The sequence below is a fragment of the Galleria mellonella genome, unplaced genomic scaffold (genome assembly GCF_026898425.1).
Source record: "Galleria mellonella isolate WM207_F2 unplaced genomic scaffold, CSIRO_AGI_GalMel_v1 utg778, whole genome shotgun sequence".
Taxonomy (NCBI): Eukaryota; Metazoa; Arthropoda; class Insecta; order Lepidoptera; family Pyralidae; genus Galleria; species Galleria mellonella.
Window position 1 is genome coordinate 2,121,581 of NW_026442150.1, and position 20,898 is coordinate 2,142,478.

At 39.5% G+C, this 20,898-nt stretch overlaps 1 protein-coding gene across 1 annotated transcript; it reads left to right on the plus strand.

The window, feature by feature from the left end:
* Positions 1-387: 387 nt before the first annotated feature.
* On the plus strand, positions 388-19,676 carry LOC113510063 (phenoloxidase-activating factor 2). The gene is made up of 9 exons (XM_052901265.1): positions 388-697; positions 7,222-7,453; positions 8,951-9,065; positions 9,873-9,981; positions 14,120-14,229; positions 15,317-15,546; positions 16,878-17,062; positions 18,380-18,544; positions 19,434-19,676. The coding sequence occupies exons 2-9, from the start codon at positions 7,222-7,224 to the stop codon at positions 19,593-19,595; spliced, it is 1,308 nt and encodes a 435-aa protein (XP_052757225.1). The 5' UTR covers positions 388-697; the 3' UTR covers positions 19,596-19,676.
* Positions 19,677-20,898: the final 1,222 nt, after the last annotated feature.

Below are 20,898 nucleotides of genomic sequence, written 5' to 3' on the forward strand. Positions count from 1 at the left end.
GAATCCTATTGCTAGCAATATACCCAACCAGGTCGACCTCCTCGCGGTTCTCCCTGGAAACTATCATGGTTAATTCCTGATGAATTCATCATGATGGGCTAACTGGCCTGTTTTCATTCTCATCTATCACCCTTCACTGGTGCTCCGCCAGCGTATCCCGTTAGCGCGGGCGGGGGCTACCATACCATTTTCACACATAAAAAAAAATCCCCCCTATAATAGTATTTCTTATATAACTTCCATGTACAGACAGCGACCAGTTACGTTTTTATTATATGTATTAATTGATTGATTATTTACCATGTACAAACATACAGAAAACACAGTTTTATTATAATACTTACGAAATCATAATTACGTATTATATTAGCGGCAAATGACCAGTCTCGCGATGTACCAACCGCCAGTGTGACTGACTCGGTCTCACGGAACGCACAACCTTGCGCGTAACAGGAAAAAACCTTAAAAAAATTATAATAATAATAAAAAAAAAAGTGAACTCGATGCGTTTCGCGCTTTTTTTAATCTGTGATGACATCATAGTGTAGGATTTTTTGTTTTAAATATTTAATATACCTAGATAATATAATAAAGTGATTAACTTCGTTTGCCATAGTGTTATATGTAGTGTTTTTTTTTTATTGTGTTTCGGATTTAATGCTTGTGTTAAATTGAAAAGTATTTAGGTCAATTTAAAGTAAGTATTTAAATCTTAGATGTGTTAGATGTGTCTTAGATGTTTACTTTGAAACATTTGTAAAAAAAAAACTGTAAATCAATGATTGTTTGAAGTCAAAATAAATACTAATTATTTAGGAGTATTTAATTATAGTGTCAATTAATTTAATGACCGAATAAAACTTGTTTTTAGTGTTCTTAGTTTAAAAATTTATTTAGCTACTTTTTATTTCTTATCTCATTTATTTTGCAGACATGCCAATGCTTTTTGGTCAAAGAAGTTTATAAATAATTGTGGGTATTCTCATTATTTCATATTATAAATGTAAAAGTGTGTTTGTTTGTTACCATATAGCGGCTTAATCGCTTCACCAATCACTATGTAATTTGCTATACACGTAATATATGAGATGGAGAAGAGTATAGGCTTTTTTTTATCCCGTTCATTGAACATATCCCGGTCGAGCGTGTATGGGGGGAAGGGATTGTTAGTTATGGAGACTGAGAATCCCATTGCTAGCAATATACCCAACCAGGTCGACCTCCTCGCGGTACCGCCTGGAAACTATCATGGTTAATTCCTGATGAATTCATCATGATGGGCTAACTGGCCTGTTTTCATTCTCATCTATCACCTTTCACTGGTGCTCCGCCAGTGTATCCCGTTAGCGCAGGCGGGGTTGCCATACCATTTTCACCCATCAAAAAAAATCCCGGTTAAGCGGACGGAGTCGCGGACAAAAGTTAGTTTTTTTTTTATACCACTGAGGTGGCAAACAAGCATACGGCCCACCTGATGGTAAACGGTTACCGTAGCCTATGAACGCCTGCAATACCAGAGGTATTACGCGCGCGTTGCCGACCCTGAGGAAACCTCTTTACCCCCCTTTTGAAGAACCCCATGCTGTAGTCTCTTGGGAAAACCTCGGCAGGGAGCTCATTCCATAACCTTTTTATTTATAAACATGACTGATAAGGGATTGATGATTGACTTTCAAGAGATAAACAATAGAGCTATTAAGATTTTTATTTAGGGGAGGCTTGGCCCATTAAAAAGACATATGTCTTTGCGCATAGCTAAAATTTCCGATTGCATCTTTGGTGGGCACGAAACAGTTTAGGGGTGGGCATAACCCACCCGGGACCCTTTTCTTTAAATACAGATATGCGCTGTATGTATTACGAACAGTACTTATCTAAGAGTAAATTTTGTGGGTAACAATTGAAAGGTCGTTCCTCTGAAAACATCTGTAAAAGCATAACTGCGGTTGCCATATTCGGGGGAAAGGGATTGTAAGTAATGGGGTCAAATAGCCCCATTATTAGCAATATACCCTGTCAGGTCGACCTCCACGCGGTTCCCTCTGGAAACCATCGTGGCTAATTCTAGTTGAATTCGTCAGGATGGGCTAACTAACCTGCTTTCATCCTCATCAGCCATCTATCACTGGTGGCCCGCCATTGTATACCGATAGCGCAGGCGAGGTTACCATACCATTATCACACATTAAAAAAAACCGCGGTTGCCAACCCGCCTGCCAAGCGTGGCAACTATTGGCAAAACTCTCCTTATGGGAAAGACATATGTCCAGCAGTGGACAGTTAATGGCTTAAATAATAATAATTGAAAGGTAAACCTGCCCTGTCGGTATACGCCGGGGGAACACCAGTATATGGTGAGAGGTGCAGATGAAAGCGTCTCAGTTACCCCACCATGATGAATACACCTGGAATTCAGCACGATGGTTAACAGGGGGGACCATAGGGAGGTCGACCTGACAGTGTTTATTGCTAGTAATGGGAATGATAGTACGCATTACTAACAATGCCTTCCTCCCAACCATCGGGGTCAATTTATTGATGAATTCGTCATGATGGCTCAACTAATTTACTTCAATCTCACCTATTACCCTTCACTGGTGCCCCGCCAGCGTATATCGATAGCGCAGGCGGGGTTACCATACCATTATCTATAGGAGATATTAAATATCACGGGTCATAACCTATTTCGAGATATACGTACATATATTATTTTCGAAAATTCTATCTAAGTACCCGCGCGAAGCCGGGCTGCATCTGTAGTATTATTATAAAAATGTAATTTTTTTTATACAACTTAGAATGGCAAACAAGCTGACGGCCCACCTGATGGAAAGTGGTAACCGTCGCCTATACACATGAGCAGTACCATGGACATAACAGAGTATACTGTTTCGCCCATAATACCCCCCATGCGTTGCCATTCCTGAGGACTTAGGTATATTATATATATATAATAATGTAAAGTATTTAGGTATATAGCTTGTTTATTTCTTAACACAACTGCATATGGGTTTGTCCAGACAGTCCGATAATGCTGTTTTTATAGCGACCTCGTGGTCATTAGGTTATCATGTACATTTACAATTGTTCCACAAAGAAAAACCTACTTTGATTATATATATATATATATATATATATATATATATATATATATATATATATATATATATATATATATATATATATATATAACACAACACACAACACAACACAACAACAATCCGCCATAAACTAAAATTTCATCCCAACCATCTGGACGAGTGGCGGTCCTTCACCGTGCGTTTTTCAAGGCACTTTCTCCCACGCACAACCACTCTTTGGAATCAACTTCCAGCGACAGTATTTCCGAACCGATACGACAACATAACCTTCAAGAAAAGAGCATATTCCTTTTTAAAAGGCCGGCAGCAAACCTGCAATGCCGCTGGTGTTGTGGGTGACCATGGGCGGCGGTAGTCACTTACCATCAGCTGAGCCGCATGCCCGTTTGCGCCCTGTGTTGTAAAAAAAAAAATTAATAACAAAGTTAACAAAGGCTAACTTATCTCTAAAAGAGATGTACCAGATTTTACCAGAGGAAGACTGTACAAAAGTCGTTTGCTTGGGTACCTCTATCCCATTCGTGTTTCAACCGTAAAGCAGTTGCGTTTCGGTTTGAAGGGTGGGATATGGCGTGAATTTACAGGGTACAGAGGAACAACACCTGAGTCCTCAGGAATGGCAACGCATGGAGGGTATCATGGACGAAACAGTATACTCTGTTATGTGCATGGTACTGCTCATGCCTATAGGCGGTGGTTACTACTTTCCATCAGGTGAGCCGTCAGTTTGTTTGCCATTCTAAGTGGTATATAAAAAAAAAGATATTTTATTCTGTTAATTTTCTTAATTATACAATACCTACTTGTACAACAATTAGTCCATTACCCTAAGGTTGTCTTGAAAAGATTGCTCTCAGCAATAAGACCGCCTCACTGTACTTATACAACTGTATCGTTATGTTTGTAAATTGTCTTGCTTATTTCCTATATTGTATAATGCAAATAAAGTATACTCATTCATTCATTTCTTCCAGTCAACCAAACACAGTGACATCCTTAGGGGACAGGGGTTGTTAGCTATGCGGTCTAACGGCCCCATTGCGGGGGGAAAGGGATTGTTAGTAATGGAGACTGAGAACCCCATTGCTAGCAATATACCCAACCAGGTCGACCTCCTCGCTGTTCCCCCTGGAAACTATCATGTTTAATTCCTGATGAATTCATCATGATGGGCTAACTGGCCTGTTTTCATTCTCATCTATCACCCTTCACTGGTGCTCCGCCAACGTAGCCCGTTAGCGCAGGCGGAGTTACCGTTACCATACCATTTTCACCCATAAAAAAAACAGCCCCCATTGCTAGCAATGTTATTATACAGGTCGATCTCCAAGCGGTTCCCCGTGGAAACCATCGTGGTTACTTCTCATGCAATTCTTCACGTTTGGCCAACTGAGCTACTTTCATCCTCACCTATCATCCCTCACTGGTGCCCCGTCAGCGTATACCGTTAGCGCAGGCGGGGTTACCATTCCATTATCATCCATTAAAAAAGAAACACAGTGACATCCATTGTGATAATACTACTCGCATGATTAGATTAAAAAACTAAACTACATGTCCATGGGACCAATAAGTAAGTATATGCTTTCACACAACAAGTACATAACCGTAATTGTATAGATTCAATACAGATAAGACTAATAGAGTACTGGATTTATATGTAAGAAGCATAAAAACAAACAAAAATAGAATACACATTAATATCACTCTTCACTTTAAACATACACACACTCGCACTGTTCACCTTCTCTCACACCACACTCGAAACGTTACAGATTTAAAAATTTTATTATCTGTAATCTTCTAGTTAAACAATAATTTATTTTTTTTTTTCCTTATATATCCTGTTTATTATATCTGTAGCTTAATATTGTTAATTCTGCATGTACAAATACAAAGTATTAGTTTTTGTGTGTTGGAAGTAACTGGCTTACAAGGCACAGTTTACCTTAATTTGTAAGCTAGGGCAAAATACATGTAACTGTGCAACCCTGTATTTGTTAATAAAGTTTATTATTATTTTTATTTTATTACTATTATTAGATAAAAAAAAGAATATTCCAAATCGGTTTACAACTGACGGAGTTGAGGTTATAAATATAGAAAAAAAAAACAACCGTATTCAGTACGTCCTTTTCTGAAGCGGTTTGACATCACAAATAACATTAAACACAATTAGAGCTATCTGAAACCGGTTATTAGAATAAAATCTACCGGTTCCGGTTATTTCCCTGGCCCATAACAAATTAGTTGATTACGTAGCTCACTGCGAATACGTTGACACGTAATTTCGCGCCAATAATTTACCTTTTTTTTTCTAGTCTATGGTTTTTACGTTTCTATTAATTTTAACCCGCGACATCATCTGTGTTTACTGGGTTATGTTTATTTTTTCTCATTAAAAAAAATGTTAATAATGCGGATTACCAGTCCCATTGCTAGTAATATGTCAGATCTACCTCCACGTGATCCACGTACACCGTTAGCGCCAGCTGGGTTTTTTTTTGATGGGTGAAAATGGTATGGTAACCCCGCCTGCGCTAACGGGATATGCTGGCGGAGCACCAGTGAAGGGTGATAGGTGAGAATGAAAACAGGCCAGTTAGCCCATCATGATGAATTCATCAGGAATTAAACATGATAGTTTCCAGGGAGAACCGCGAGGAGGTCGACCTGGTTGGGTATATTGCTAGCAATAGTATTCTCAGTGTCCATTACTAACAATCCCTTTTCCCCCAACTTCGCGCCAGCTGGGTTAACTATTCATTAACGTTCATTAAGAAAAAAAAATCATGACCGTCTGATATCTGTATATTGGGTTACTCTGGAAATTTATGGCGGGAAAAAGGTCGTCGCTCATTTCGTATACATATATATGTTGTTGTTCGGAGGAAATAAGTATTATAACTAACTTTGTTTATTCACATATATTATATACAGAAGGCATTAACAAAGGAATATGTATAAAATAATATATTGTATAAAAACGAAAATCAGAAATGTAAAAGGCGAGCGATCGAGATGGCGCTGTGCGATATGTTTATTTATTTCATTATTAATTAATTTTAAATTATTTTATTTTATTTTATGCACGAAAAATTATTAATTCACTCTTGCGCCACCTGCCCCTTTCTATCTGTTCTCCTTTAACCAAAGGTTGTCTGTAAGCGATTGCCCTAGCGATAAGACCGCCTTTTGTACCTTTATGTGTATATGTTAATCTGTATGTATGTTACTGTATTTCACTTGAATTATTCACTTGTCATTGTATATTTTTATTTATGGTGCAATAAAGAGTTAAATAATAATAACAATATATTTTTTTTTTTACTGAACTCATCACACATAGCACAAAAGGCGGGCTTAGCACTTCTTCGTAGGTAGTTTTCGTACGCTTGAGTCGTTGACCTTACACAGCTAATTCCGCACGTTGCAGTAATATTTTTAATACATATATTAAATTGCTGTTTTTTTTTTATATTTTATAGTATTTTTTTTAATGGGTGATAATGGAATGATAACCCCGCCTGCGTTATCGGTACACGCTGGCGGGACACCAGTGAGGGATGACAGGTGATGATGCAAGCAGGTCAGTTAGCCCGTCGTGACGAATTCTGCTAGAATTAACCGTGATGGTTTCCAGGGGGAACCGTGCGGAGGTCGACTTGATAAGTTGTATTGCTGGCAATGGGTCAGTTAGACCCCATTACTAACAATCCCTTTCCCCCCATTTTATAGTATTTCACTATAAGATGTTATTATTTCCTTATATTAAATGCTACCGCTGTCAACCATTGGCAAAACAGCGGGTCTACCATGAAATGAAATCCCGAAATTTCGGACTCTATTTCGTGTTTTTGTTTATACCAAAATCGGATCAATAAATGGAGTTTAACATTTCGTTCGTCATATATCCTATCATAAAAGTCCAAAGGAACAATATTTTAACATTTTTAATATTTCCAAACGGCATGTATTATGTAGTTTTAACATCAAATTTGTGTTTCGTTTGGCCCCGAAATTTCGGAAAACATTTCATGGTAGGCCGTCTGATATCTAATTACAATAGCTTACAAATGTCATTTACATATATTTATATATTTATTTCTTTTTTTTTCAGATGTACAAATCACTAGCAATACTAGTACTGTTATCCGCTGTCTATGGTCAAGATACAGGAGGCGGTGACCTCGAGTCAGTCCTCCAGCAGATCTTCGGCAAGCCAGGAGACAATGCTGGCCAGGTCGGCACCGTGGCGCCTGTACCCAGGCCGTCCCCGACGCCATCTCTCGGCGACAAGAAGGGGGAGTCATCGACACTGGTGCCTGGGGTAGTTTCTGGAAATGACGATAGTAAGTTTTTTTTTTTATTATAAGGAATTTTTATTAGAAGGATTTTTTTTATTATAATTTTTTAATATCAGAGGGAGAGTTTGTACAAAAGTCGTTTGTACAAAATGGTACCTCTGTCCCAATCTGTCTGTTTGAATAGCAAACAAGCTGACGGCCCACCTGATAGAAAGTGGTAACCGTCGCTTATAGACATGAGCAGTACCATGGACATAACAGAGTATACTGTTTCGCCCATGATACCCCCTATAAGTTGCCACTCCTGAGGACTCAGGTGCTATTCCTCTGTACCTAGTAAATTCACGCCATATCCCACCCTTCAGACCGAAACACAGCCATGCAAACACAACTGCCAAGGGGGGAAAGGGATTGTTAGGAATGGAGATTGACACCCCTATTGTTAGCAATATACCCTATTAGGTCGACCTCCACGTGGTTCCCCCTGGAAACCATCATGAACAATTCTTGTTGAATTCGTCACGATGGGCTAACTGACCTGCTTCATCCTCACCTATCATCCTTCACTGGTGCCCGGCCGGTGTATACCGATAGCGCGGATGGGGTTACCATTCCATTATTACCCATTAAAAAAAATTCACAACTGCCTTACGGTTGAAACACGAATGGGACAGAGGTACCCAAGCAAACGACTAATAATATAAGTGCGTATAGATTGTTAGTAAAATTTTGCTTTGTGTTCTAACACAAAATTACATATGAATTCAACATTTGTAACACGAAATCATGTCGTGATCAATCAATGTCATCTCAATTGACATTGATTGTGGAATGACGTTGCAATGATCAGTAAATGATTGTTAAAACCCGCGTGTTTCCCTTTGTTTTGTTGCCAATTAAAATTCTTATCTTATTTTTTTTTAATAGTTATTTTTGGATTGTTAAATTCTTTGTCTGACAGTTTATGCAATGATGCAATAATATACATACATACATACATACACACATATCTGTCACGCCTGTCTCCCATTAGGGTAGGCAGAAACAATGGAACGCCAAATGCTTCGATTCGTACAAACCTCTTTCGCTTCCTCCACATTCATCAATCTTTTCGTACACACTCGCCGGTTACGGGCACTTTAATATACATATCTCTGTACTGTTTTTGTTTAGCCAACTTTTTTTTCATACAACATAGAATGGCAAACAAGCTGACGGCCCACTTGATGGTAAGTGGTAACCATCGCCTATAGACATGAGCAGTACCATGGACATAACAGAGTATACTGTTTCGCCCATGATACCCCCCATGCGTTGCCGTTCCTGAGGACTTAGGTGTTATTCGTCTGTACCCAGTAAATTCACGCCATATCCCACCCACCCTTCAAACCGAAACACAGCCATGCAAACACAACTGCTTCACGGTTGAAACACGAATGAGACAGAGGTACCCAAGCAATCGACTTTTGTACAAAGTCTGCCTCCGGTAAGTGCGTGGTCGCCGCTCGTAACCGCTACAGCGTGAACGTTTTGTTGTGGCAGGCGACACGTCGTGCACCACGGACAAGGGCGAGGAGGGCGAGTGCGTGAGGTACTACCTGTGTGACGTCAACAACAATACCATCATCACCGACGGCGTCGGCATCATCGATATACGGTGAGTCACCGACATCAACTTTTTTTTTTTTAACAGTTGACAATGGTATTTTAACCCCGCCTGCGAGCGTTGCAAGGGATTGCTAGTAATGAGGACTACCAGTTCCATTTGCTACTAATACACTCTGTCAGGTCGACCTCCACGTGGCCCCCCCTGGAAACGATCGTGCTGAATTCCAGGTCTATTCAACACGATGGGCTAATTGATCTGCCTTTTCATTCTCACCGATCATCCCTCGGTGGTGCCCCGCCGGTGTATACCGATAGCGCAGGCGGGGTTACCATTCCATTATCATCCATTAAAAAAAAAAACCCCGTCTGCGCTAATGGTATACGCCGGCGGGGCATCAGTGAGGGATGATAGGTGAGAATGAATGCAGGTCAGTTGGCTCACCATGATGAATTCGACAAGAATTAAACATGATGGCTTCCAAGGGGAACCGCGTGTGTATAGTGCTAGCAATGGGACTATTAGACTCCATTACTAATAATCCCCTTCCACCGGTTTTCAGGGGGAGCCGCGTGGAGGTCGACCTTATTGACCCATTGCTAGCAATACACCCTGGATTGCTAGCAATGGGTCAATCAGGTCAATGGGTCAGTTAGACCCCATTACTAACAATCCCTTTCCCCCCGCAGGTTAGCTGTATTAATTCTTGATGATCGCGATGGCCTGTCGTCATCATCATCACTCTGTCAGTCACCGGTGCCTCGTCAGCATATACCATTAGTGAGACGGGGTTACCATTCCATTTTTACCCCATAAAGAAACAGCTAGAGTTTAAATATGAATATTCGTTTGTTTCAGTCTCAAGGATGGCCCGTGCCCCTCGTACATGGACACGTGTTGCCTGTCACCCGACAGGAGGCCCCCCGAGGACCCCATCACGCCGCCCCCACCCACCAAGGAGGAACAGGTAACATAGGCTTTGCTACATTAAACACATAGAGCATCTATTACGTACATTCTTTCAGTTAAAACATTTAAATTTGAATTTTCCAAATTCGTTTTTTAAACAACTGATTTGGCGAACAAGCATACGGCCCGCCATCGTCGGGACATATTTATTTGTTTATTTATTCATTAGTACAAATATGTGTACATGGCGGACTTAATGCTGAAAGCATTCTCTCCCAGTCGACCATAGGCAAGTGTCAGAATACTTGAATGCGGTACTACTAATTATTTATATACATACATACTAAAATTAGATGTATAAATGAATAAATATATATAAATAACAAATATATTTACACATATATGATATATACTATATTATACACGAAATTGAGAATAATATAAAGCACTCACTGCTCGGATAAAGTAAAAAAGCGAGCGTGAACGTTTTTTTTTTAAAGACGGTTTAGTCGGTAGTCTCTTAATGGCATCAGGAAGCGCGTTCCAGAGTCGTGAAGAATGTAGGAGAAAAGAGTTTGAAGCGTAACCAGTACGGTGAGAGGGGAAAGATAATTGGAGAGTATTACTGGAACGAAGGTTACGTTCGTGAGGTTCAAAAAGATACTGGAATTTACTGCTTAAGTAGTTAGGAGACTGGGGGTTTCGAAGAAGAGTGTAGAGGGTACAAACAGTCCTAACGTTTCTCCGTTGACGAATGGAAAACCACTTAAGCCGAGACCGATATAAAGAAATGTGATCGAACTTCCGGAGGTTGAAGATAAAGCGTATGGCTTGGTTGAGGAGACGGTCCAGCTTATCGAGAAGATCTTCATTAAGTTTCGCTTTCTTCTTTAGATGCCGAACGAAAGAGAAATCGAATCATAGACAATCCTAGTTATATTTTTACTAGATTACAGACTATAAGAAACGGAGATCTAAGAACAAGGAATTACATAGAAGGAATGATAAAATAAAAACTGTAAATCATATGGTTGCCTCCTTTCTTCTTATACAAATATAATTAGTGAAAAGAGGACGAAAGGTACACCATCAGTTACTGTTTTAGTCAATTCATAGCAGGCCAGTGTATAGAAAATGTTATACGGCCGTATAACCCTACCAAATTCAGATACAACCTGCTTGCATACTTTCTACATAAATTGTGCGGAATATATAATCTAGTAATGTAAATGAACAAAAATTTTACTTACACATTTTTTATACACTAGCCTGCTATGAATTGAGAAAAATAGCAACTGATGGTGTATCTTTCGTTCTCTTTTCACTAATTATATTTGCATAAGAAGAAAGGAGGCAACCGTATGATTTACAGTTCTTATTTTATCATTCCTTCTATGTAATTCCTTGTTATTAGTATAAAATACGTTGACATATTTTTTTTTTTCGAAGTATTTACATACATATATCTATCTATACGAGACGAGACACTATCTATATAATCTATGACTAATAAATATTCTGTGCTACGATTCAGCTATGTCAAGGCTCGGTGCAATCAAGTCGTGTAACCAGTTTACGCCAGGGTTCATGTATTGTTGCAAAACCAGTTTTCAATTTATGACTCTGTGAAGCCGATAATATCTTTCATGAGAGGCGCCGCGTCGTTCGGTTTTTATTTTTCGTATACTATAAAATCTTAATTATATAATAAATAAAGTTATATTATATTTTCAACCGACTTTAAAAAGAAATAGGTTCTCGATTCGGTTGTATTTTTTTTTATTATGTTTGTTAGCTCATAACTCCGTCAGTTGTAAGCCGATTTGGAAAATTCTTTTTTTATTGGAAAATACATACTTACATGTTGGTTGCACAGAAATTTGATCAAAATTGGTCTAGTAGGTTATTTTTATTTTTCAAATAACTGATTTTGCCACAATAAAAATTGGTCTTTTTGTGAGAAAAATTACTTTAAATATAATAAAAAAGAGAATTGTTTCTCTTAGAATAAGTAAGTGCCTAATCTTAGAATTAAATCTATCTACTTATTGCACAGATTATTCTTAATCTGTGCGTAGGTATTCTTTTTTTATTTTTTGAGTACGCAAGGCAATGCTATATATATATTATGGAATTGACCATGTATGTATAAATTACTACACAATAAAATTGTATTAAATATTAATGTGTAGCTCCGGTATAAAAGAGACCACCCGTTTAAAAGAGACCACCCGTTTTTGTCCCATGGGTGTCGTGAGAGGCGATTAAAGGAATTCAATGATAGAGGTATTGGCAGCAGCGACCTTCTTAAAATATCACCAAAGATTAACTGCGGTTACCAACTCGTCTGCCAAGCGTGGCAACTATTGGTAATTCCCCTTATGGAGGACCAACCTTATGTCCAACAGTGGACAGTTAACGGCTGATATAATAAAAAAAAATATTAATATCTCTGAGTCGTACCCACAAAATTCTGCTAACATTAAATTTACTTGTTTCATAAATTAATTCACCTTCAGGGGTCATTACCCTGGCATAATACAGGTCTTGTATGTGCATTCTCCTTGGTAACAAAATTTTAAGTATGTATTTGTAACAATTCAAATAGATATTGATTTTAAGCTTTATTAGGTTATAAAAAAAAGTAAAAGCAGTTTATGTATGTATATTATTAGAAGATAAGGCTGTATGATTTAGTTTCTTTGCTTTTTATATTGTGAATAAACAATAGATTATAGTACATTACTGCAGCGGCCAGCAACTGAGGCATTTATGGACGAACGTGCAAATGTGGGCCGAGGGGTAGCCGAGTAGCACACATACGTGAGTCCATTAATGCCTTGTTCTGGCCAAGGCTTGTATAGTACTTTTCTCAAACAATGCGCGGAAATCAAAAACTCTTTTTAAGTTAAATGACGAACAACGAACAATAATAATTTTTCACGCGCCATAATATCCCTTTGTTTTTTTTTTCAATAAACAGCTTTCTATTTGCGAGCCAGTTCGAAATTTAAATAAAACCTTTTATTAGTTACCTGCTTGGTATGCTGTATGGTAGCCATGTTTCGAAGTAAGAGCTCATTTCATTTTTAAATTACAGGACAGATATGAGTTTACATAGTAATTTATCTGGCCGCAAAACACGACAGATATGGATTTTCATACAACTTTTGCCGGCCGCTGCCCGCATGTATCTGGCCAGTACGGCAATTTTGATTTATCTCGAAGAAAATTATCAAAATAATGCTCACATTTCCAAGCATGTTTGAGAAAAGGATTTTTTTTACCCTTCATACAGTGGTAAATTAAGTTAATCAGTTTAATGTAATTCAATTAAATTTGACTACGAGTGAGCTTGATATAATTTGGCTAACTTTGGCCAGGTTGTGTTAAACTGCAGGGAATGGCTAGTATCGTTATATATGCCTAATCAAAATAACGAGGTTCCATCAAGAAGGCATAATACAAACAGTGAACAATAGCTTAGATTTTTTTAACCCATTTAAACAAAAAAAAAATCCGTGCAAATAAAAGAGGAAAATATTCCCGCCAAAATTATCTTTGACCTTTGTATGTCATAGATTAAGATTAATACTTTTTTTTATAAATGTCAAAGAGCTGATGTTATCTATTATGTCACTAACAAACAGAAAACGAGATGCGACATTAAAATAAGACGATAAGGGTTTTAATATTAGTGATAGTTATAATTTGATGCTATTTCAAGAAATAAAGGAAACTAAGTATATTGTTACCTGAACAAAAACTATAAAGTGAATTGGAAACCTTGAAGCTTGACCTAGAAGTGTTCTCAGAAGTTTTATGCGTATATGTTTTTGTTATAGTTATGATGTTATGCTAGACACGTAAAAAGCAGATTTGCTTTGTAAGACCCCAAATATCCGTCAAGGATTAAATGTAATATTTGTAAATCTGCAGTAATATTTAAAATGGTTTATATCGTGTGTTTTTTTTTTTTTTCATTCATTTCTTATAACCGCTTTATAGTATACAATTTTCAAATTAAATGAACTGGTTGCATAAAATTTATATAAACTTTTTTTTATTCAAAGTGACGTGTACTTGAAAGCGCCTGTTTGTTTTTTCTTTTTTGTTATTGATTTAAAAGCCGAAATGTTATAGCATACAGCCTTGTCATATAAATGAAGTTTAATTAAAAAATTATTACTTTTCAGAGAGCAGGATGCGGTTGGCGCAACGAGAACGGAGTAGGGTTCCGTATTATCGGCGATAAAGACGGCGAGGCGAAGTTCGGAGAGTTCCCCTGGATGGTTGCTATACTCAAGTAAATGAAACATATTTGTTTTTTTATATATTTTCATGTACAGTATAAAAGACGAAAAAGACGAAGATTATTAAAAAAAAAATAATGATGATGATGAGATGTTTCGCAGATCGTAGATGCACTTTTTTTTATGGGTGATAACGGAATGGTAACCCCACCCGCGCTATTGGTGTACACCGGCGGGGCACCAGTGAGGGATGATAGGTGAGGATGAAGCAGGTTAGTTAGCCCATCGTGATGAATTCAACAAGAATTGTTCACGATGGTTTCCAGGGGGAACCACGTGGAGGTCGACCTAATAAGGCATATTGCTAGCAATGGGGCTGTCAAACTCCATTGCTAACAATCCTTTTCTCCTCGTAGATGGACTTATTCATAGTTACGTACATTGACAATATTTGAATGTAGAATGTGGAAGCGTATCTACAATTGCTGGTACAATCTAGGGGTCTACCATGACATTGAATTCCAAATTTTTAGACTCAATTTCGTGTTTTTGTTTATACCGAGATTGGTCCAGTAAATGGACTTTAATATTTCATTCATCATAAATCCTACTATAAAAGTCCAAATGAACCATATTTCGATATTTTTAATCGATAATGTATTATGTAATTTTAACATCAAATTTGTGTTTTGTTCATATCCGAAATGTCGGTAAATATTTCATGGTAGGTTGACATAATTCAAGTAAAATTATGGAAAATTGCCAAAATGGCTATCACTCATGTCGACTACAAAACATGTATTATACTATATTTTATTAAAAAAAACAAATGTACTTGACAGCCTATACTGGATATATATGGATATATATATATATATATATATATATATATATATATATATATATATATATATATATATATATATATATATATTATACAATTTACAATGGCACCATATACAACTTAAATAACACCCAAGTCCTCAGGAATGGCAACGCATAGGGAGTATCATGGACGAAACAGTATACTATAGGCGACGGTTACCACTTTTCATCAGGTGGGCCGTCAGATTGTTTGCCATTTTAAGTTGCATGAAAAAGCTCGAATAAAACTAGTCTTAAATATTACAATCTCCTCAGAATCGAGCCGGTAAACGACCAAGATCCAGAAGGTCAGAAGTTAAACGTGTACGTGGGTGGCGGATCGCTCATCCATCCTCAGGTGGTGCTGACCGCGGCCCACTACGTCGCCACCGCCAAGACACTCCGCGTCAGAGCTGGAGAGTGGGACACGCAGACCACGAAAGAAATATATCCCTATCAGGACAGAGATGTGACTCACAAAGAGATACATAAGGACTTTAATAAAGGTATGAGGGGTTTTTTATTGGATGATAATGGAATGGTAGTTCTGCCAGCGCTACCGGTATACACTGGAGGGGCACCAGTGAGGTATGATTGGTGAAGATGAAAAGGCAGGTCCGTTAGCCCAACGTGACGAATTAACGATAATTTAGTTACGATGGTTTCCAGGGCGAACCGCGTGGGAGGTCGACCTGATATTGATAGTAATGGGAATTAACCTTCCCATTACTGATAAAGCCTTTCCCCCAAGGTACGAGGGTTTTCTTTGACTTCATCTGTTACTGAAGGATGAGTGAGTTATAGACTGTCTGTGACATGGCACGCATCTCCAAAATCCAAAGAATTAAAAATGTGTGAGTAATATTTCCAAGGTTCCGACCGAGGGATATAATACTCCTCCGTCCGGACCGCTACTGTAGACGTCTCCTCACAAACACGAACAGAGCGCCGCGTCTGTACATGGACACACACGTTGAAGGAAAAAGATGGACGGGCATACCATGTTAACGTAGACAATCCATACTCTAAATGTATAATGTAAATCATAATTATTTTAAAGTAAAATGCACAAATATTAATCAGATATTACAATATTTATACCTACGGAAGCTGATGATGGGGTCGCCATCGGCGGGGACGAAGACCACACACTGTTTGCGGCATGATCAGGTTTACGCCTGAGCACATCTCTTCGACTCTTTCCTCTTTCTTAGTACGACAAACTGAATCTTCGTCCCTCGACGGGTGTCGAAGTGCGGTGGCGTAAGTCGAGGTACAAGCCACTCTGACGCTCTTGGGCGTTCGCCACAGTCCATCAGTAAGAGTCGACGCTCTATCGCTTATCTCTCGCGGGCTTGGAATGCCATCCGCATTCGCCCTTGCACACGCGCCCGGTGAAACTGTCAAGGCCATCTGAAGCCAACGACAAGAACAGCTCGAAAAAAAGATGATGGGATCGTCCTGAGACGAAATTCTCTGTAAACCTATCTTTTACCATGTATGCAGTACCGTGGACATAACAGAGTATACTGTTTCGCCCTAATACCCCCCATGCGTTGCTATTCCTGAGGGCTCAGATGTTATTCCTCTATACCCTGTAAATTCACGCCATATCCCACCCTTCAAACCGAAACACAGCCATGCAAACACAACTGCTTCACGGTTGAAACACAGACAGTGGTACCCAAGCAATAGATTTTTGTACAAAGTCACCCTCTGGTCTAATATCTATGTCAATAGGCAACGGTTATCATTTTCCATCAGTTGGGCCGTCTGCTTGTTTGGCATTCTAAGTTCCATAAAAAATATCCTTTAAATGCATGCATTATTTCTCCAGGTAACCTGTTCTACGACATAGCGCTGCTGTTCCTGTCCCAGCCAATGGAGATGGCTCCGAATGTGGGTGTGGTGTGCCTGCCGCCGCGCAACGAGCGTGCCGAGGCCGGCACTAGGTGCTTCGCGTCCGGCTGGGGGAAGGACAAGTTCGGCAAGGAGGGCCGCTACCAGGTTATACTGAAGAAGGTCAGTACATTTAATTGTATTTATTATATTTTACAAAATTCACATCCCCTAGCCGTGTAGGTCCCGAATTAGAATAGGCCATCCCTTCCTTCCCCGTGTGTCTCGTAAGAGGTGACTAAAGAAGTTTATGATGAAGGTATGGGCAGCAGCGTTCCTCTTAAAATATCACCAGAAGCCAAACTGCGGTTGCCAATGCGCCTGCTAAGCGTGGCAACTTCTGGCAAAACCTCACTTATGGAGGAGGTTATGTTAAGCAATGGCAGTTAACGGCTGGTACAACAATAACATCCCCTTTTAAAGAGGAGACATGGCAAAGTAATCCCCGACAGAGGCGCAGTCGGTCGGAGGATCAGGACCCTTGAAGTATTATTAATTATATACTTGCTTTTGCCTGCTACTTTGTACGCGCGCATTTTACATTTCTTTTTTCTTTATACTTCTATGATGGCAAATAAGCATACAGCCCGTCCGATGGTAAATGGTGTTACCATCGATACCCCATCGACATCTGCAACACCAGGGATGTCACGGGTTATCGACCTTTAAGAAACCTTAATACGCCCTTATTGAAGAACCCCACACTGTAGTTTCTAGGGAAAGCCTCGGCAGGAAATTCCACAACCTGAGTGTTTGCTGAAGGAAGCTCTTTTAAAACCGCACTTTGCGAGACCATTCTGGTTCTAAGGTATGAGGATGGATTCCCTGCCGATGGCCAGCGTTACGACGTGGAAGGTGACTGTAGTCATTGAGTCATAGTAGTCGTGAATTTACTGGGTACAGAGGAATAACACCTGAGTCCTCAGGAATGGCAACGCATGGGGGGGTATCATGGGCGAAACAGTATACTCTGTTATGTCCATAGTACTGCTCATGTCTATAAGCGACGGTTACCACTTTCCATCAGGTGGGCCGTCAGCTTGTTTGCCATTCTAAGTTGTATAAAAAAAACATATTGAAGAGTTCTTCAGAACACAATCCGTTGTACAGGCGGTAGAAGATGCAAAGAGAAGCAATAATGAAGTACCCGCTTGTAGATGGGCGTATCAAAATTATAAATTGCCAAGTTTTAAGTTAGACTTCTAGAATACCACATCCAATTTGGTGTCATAGTTTTTGTTTGTTCATCAAATCTGTCTTTAACTGTCCACTGCTGAACATAAGCTTCCCCCTTGAGGGGTTCCTCTAGTAGTAGGCGGATTGGTAACCGCAATCCAGCTTCAGAGGTGTTCTAAGAGGGACACTGCTGGCCATCCCTCGCCCTCCCTTAGTCGCCTCTCATAACACCCACGAGAATCTTTATAATGCCTTTGTATCCAGGTGGAAGTGCCAGTAGTGGACCGCAACACATGCCAGGACCAGCTCCGGAAGACCAGGCTGGGCCGGCACTTCATGCTGCACTCGTCGTTCATGTGCGCCGGAGGGGAGCCAGGCCGCGACACCTGCCGGGGAGATGGAGGATCACCTCTCGTTTGTCCTATACAGGTATTTTTAATTTGTCTTCTTGTTATTTCTTTTTATTTAACACTTTACTGCACCAATATTACAGGACTTGTTGAAGGATTTTCAATAAGCAGTATAGTGTAGTACAAAAGGCGGTCTTATTGCTAAGCAATCTTTTACAGACAACTTTTGGATAGAGGGATTTAAAGAATGAATGGGTAGGTGGAGCGTTAAAATAATAAATGTAAAGCTAAACATAGGTTGTAGTGGATGTAAAGTCCAAAGGCACTTGGTATTATTGATTATTTATTATTTTAAAACTATATATAAAGTGACGACGTGTTATATCTACGTGCTGAGTGGCGGGAGCGAGAGAGCTCGAACGAACGAGTCAGAATGAATGTACAGTTTGTTTCGCCATATTTAAAATCGTGCAAATGTTTATAAGTAGTATTTATCAAATATAATGAACCCGTTACATTGTCATTTTAATATTATTAACATTCTAATATGAAATTATATGTAAACAAGCACCATTACATATAGAGGGAGGCTTTGTACAAAAGTCGTTTGCTTGGCCACCTCTGTACCATTCGTGTTTCTACCGTGAAGCAGTTGTGTTTGCATGGCTGTGTTTCGGTTTGGAGGGTGGGATATGGCGTGAATTTACAGGGTACAGAGGAATAGCACCCGAGTCCTCAGGAATGGCAACGCATGGGTGGTATCATGGGCGAAACAGTATACTCTGTTATGTCCATGGTACTGCTCATGTCTATAGGCGACGGTTACTATTTTCCATCAATTGGGCCGTCAGCTTGTTTGCCATTCTAAATTGCATATATATATATATATATATTGCCTATACCTCCTTGGATGTTTACAAGAGATGGCTGTTTTCTGCAAAACTAGCTTCAAATCTGTTTGTTTTCAGTACGAGAAAGGTCGCTACGTGCAGTCAGGCATAGTGGCGTGGGGCATCGGCTGCGGGGAAGACCGTACCCCCGGGGTGTATGTGGACGTGGGAAACCTACGAGACTGGATCGACGACAAGGTCGCGGGACGCGGCATCGAACCTACTGTTTACACATACTGATCGCGCCGCCCGACAGGGGGCGCTGTTGTTTCTTTATGTTTGTCCTCGATACAATATGAGTAAATGCTTTTTTTAAATAAATGTCGTTTTTTTTCTGTTCGAATTTGTCTTTATGTGTATGTTTTTTTTAATGAGTGATAATGGATTGGTAGCCCTATCGGTATACACCGGTGGGGCACCAGTGAAGGATGATAGGTGAGAATGAAGCAGGTCAGTTGGCCCATCGTGACGAATTCAACAAGAATTGTTCACGATGGTTTCCAGGGGGAACCACGTGGACGTCGACCTAATAGGGCATATTGCTAGCAATGGGGCTGTCAAACTTCATTGCTAACAATCCCTTTCCCCCCTTATGTATTGTTTTACTGCAATATACAGTCATATAATAATATTGTAACTGCAATGGGATTCGCAGTCTCCATTACTAACAATCCCTTTCCCCCCGCAAATCACTCCCCTTTGCGGTTAGGTACTTTTAACTGTTGTTTCAGTCAAAAGTATTAATAAATTAATTTATTATTGACTAAAGCATTTTAAACCTTATTGTGTCATATTTTTAGCAATCAATTTCATTTACACATCCGTTCCTTTTTCTAAATAGACGTGTAATAATGACCCTAAGGTTATTTGTGTGTTAAAACAAATCGACACAGGACAAACTCCGCTCAAAGGTCGCGTACACCCCTCGGGGTTCAGTTGGTACGTGCAATTATTAACAAATTAGCCGCGGTCGTAATCGTCGCTCCCCACGTGCGATCGTCTCTTTACAGTTAATCGTGTATTGTACACCACCTGCTGTAATGACCAATTTATTTTTTATTTGACTGAGAACGGCAAAGAAGTCTAAGATTTTTTATTCAACTTGAATGGCAAACAAGCTGATGGTCCACCTGATGGAAAGTGGTAACCGTCGCCTATAGACATGAGCAGTACCACGGACATAACAGAGTATACTGTTTCGCCCATGATACCCCCCATGCGGTTCCATTCCTGAGGACTCAGGTGTCCTCTGTACCCTGTAAATTTACGCCAAATCCCAGCCTTCAAACCGAAACACAGCCATGCAAATACAGCTGCTTCACGGTTGAAACACGAATGTGACAGAGGTACCCCAGCAATTGACTTTTGTACAGTCTCCCTCTGGTGAGGAATTACAAGGAATTACATAGAAGGAATGATAAAATAAAAACTGTAAATCATACGGTTGCCTCCTTTCTTCTTATGCAAATATAATTAGTAAAAAGAGGACGAAAGGTACACCATCAGTTGCTGTTTTTCTCAATTCATAGCAGGCCAGTGTATA

Bases quoted from the DNA above. Each gene is read 5' to 3' on its own strand.
- LOC113510063 (XM_052901265.1), top strand. From the start codon at position 7,222: ATGTACAAATCACTAGCAATACTAGTACTGTTATCCGCTGTCTATGGT. The intron at 7,454-8,950 runs GTAAGTTTTTTT...TTGTTGTGGCAG, and splicing joins AGTTTCTGGAAATGACGATA to GCGACACGTCGTGCACCACG. The intron at 9,066-9,872 runs GTGAGTCACCGA...CGTTTGTTTCAG, and splicing joins GTCGGCATCATCGATATACG to TCTCAAGGATGGCCCGTGCC.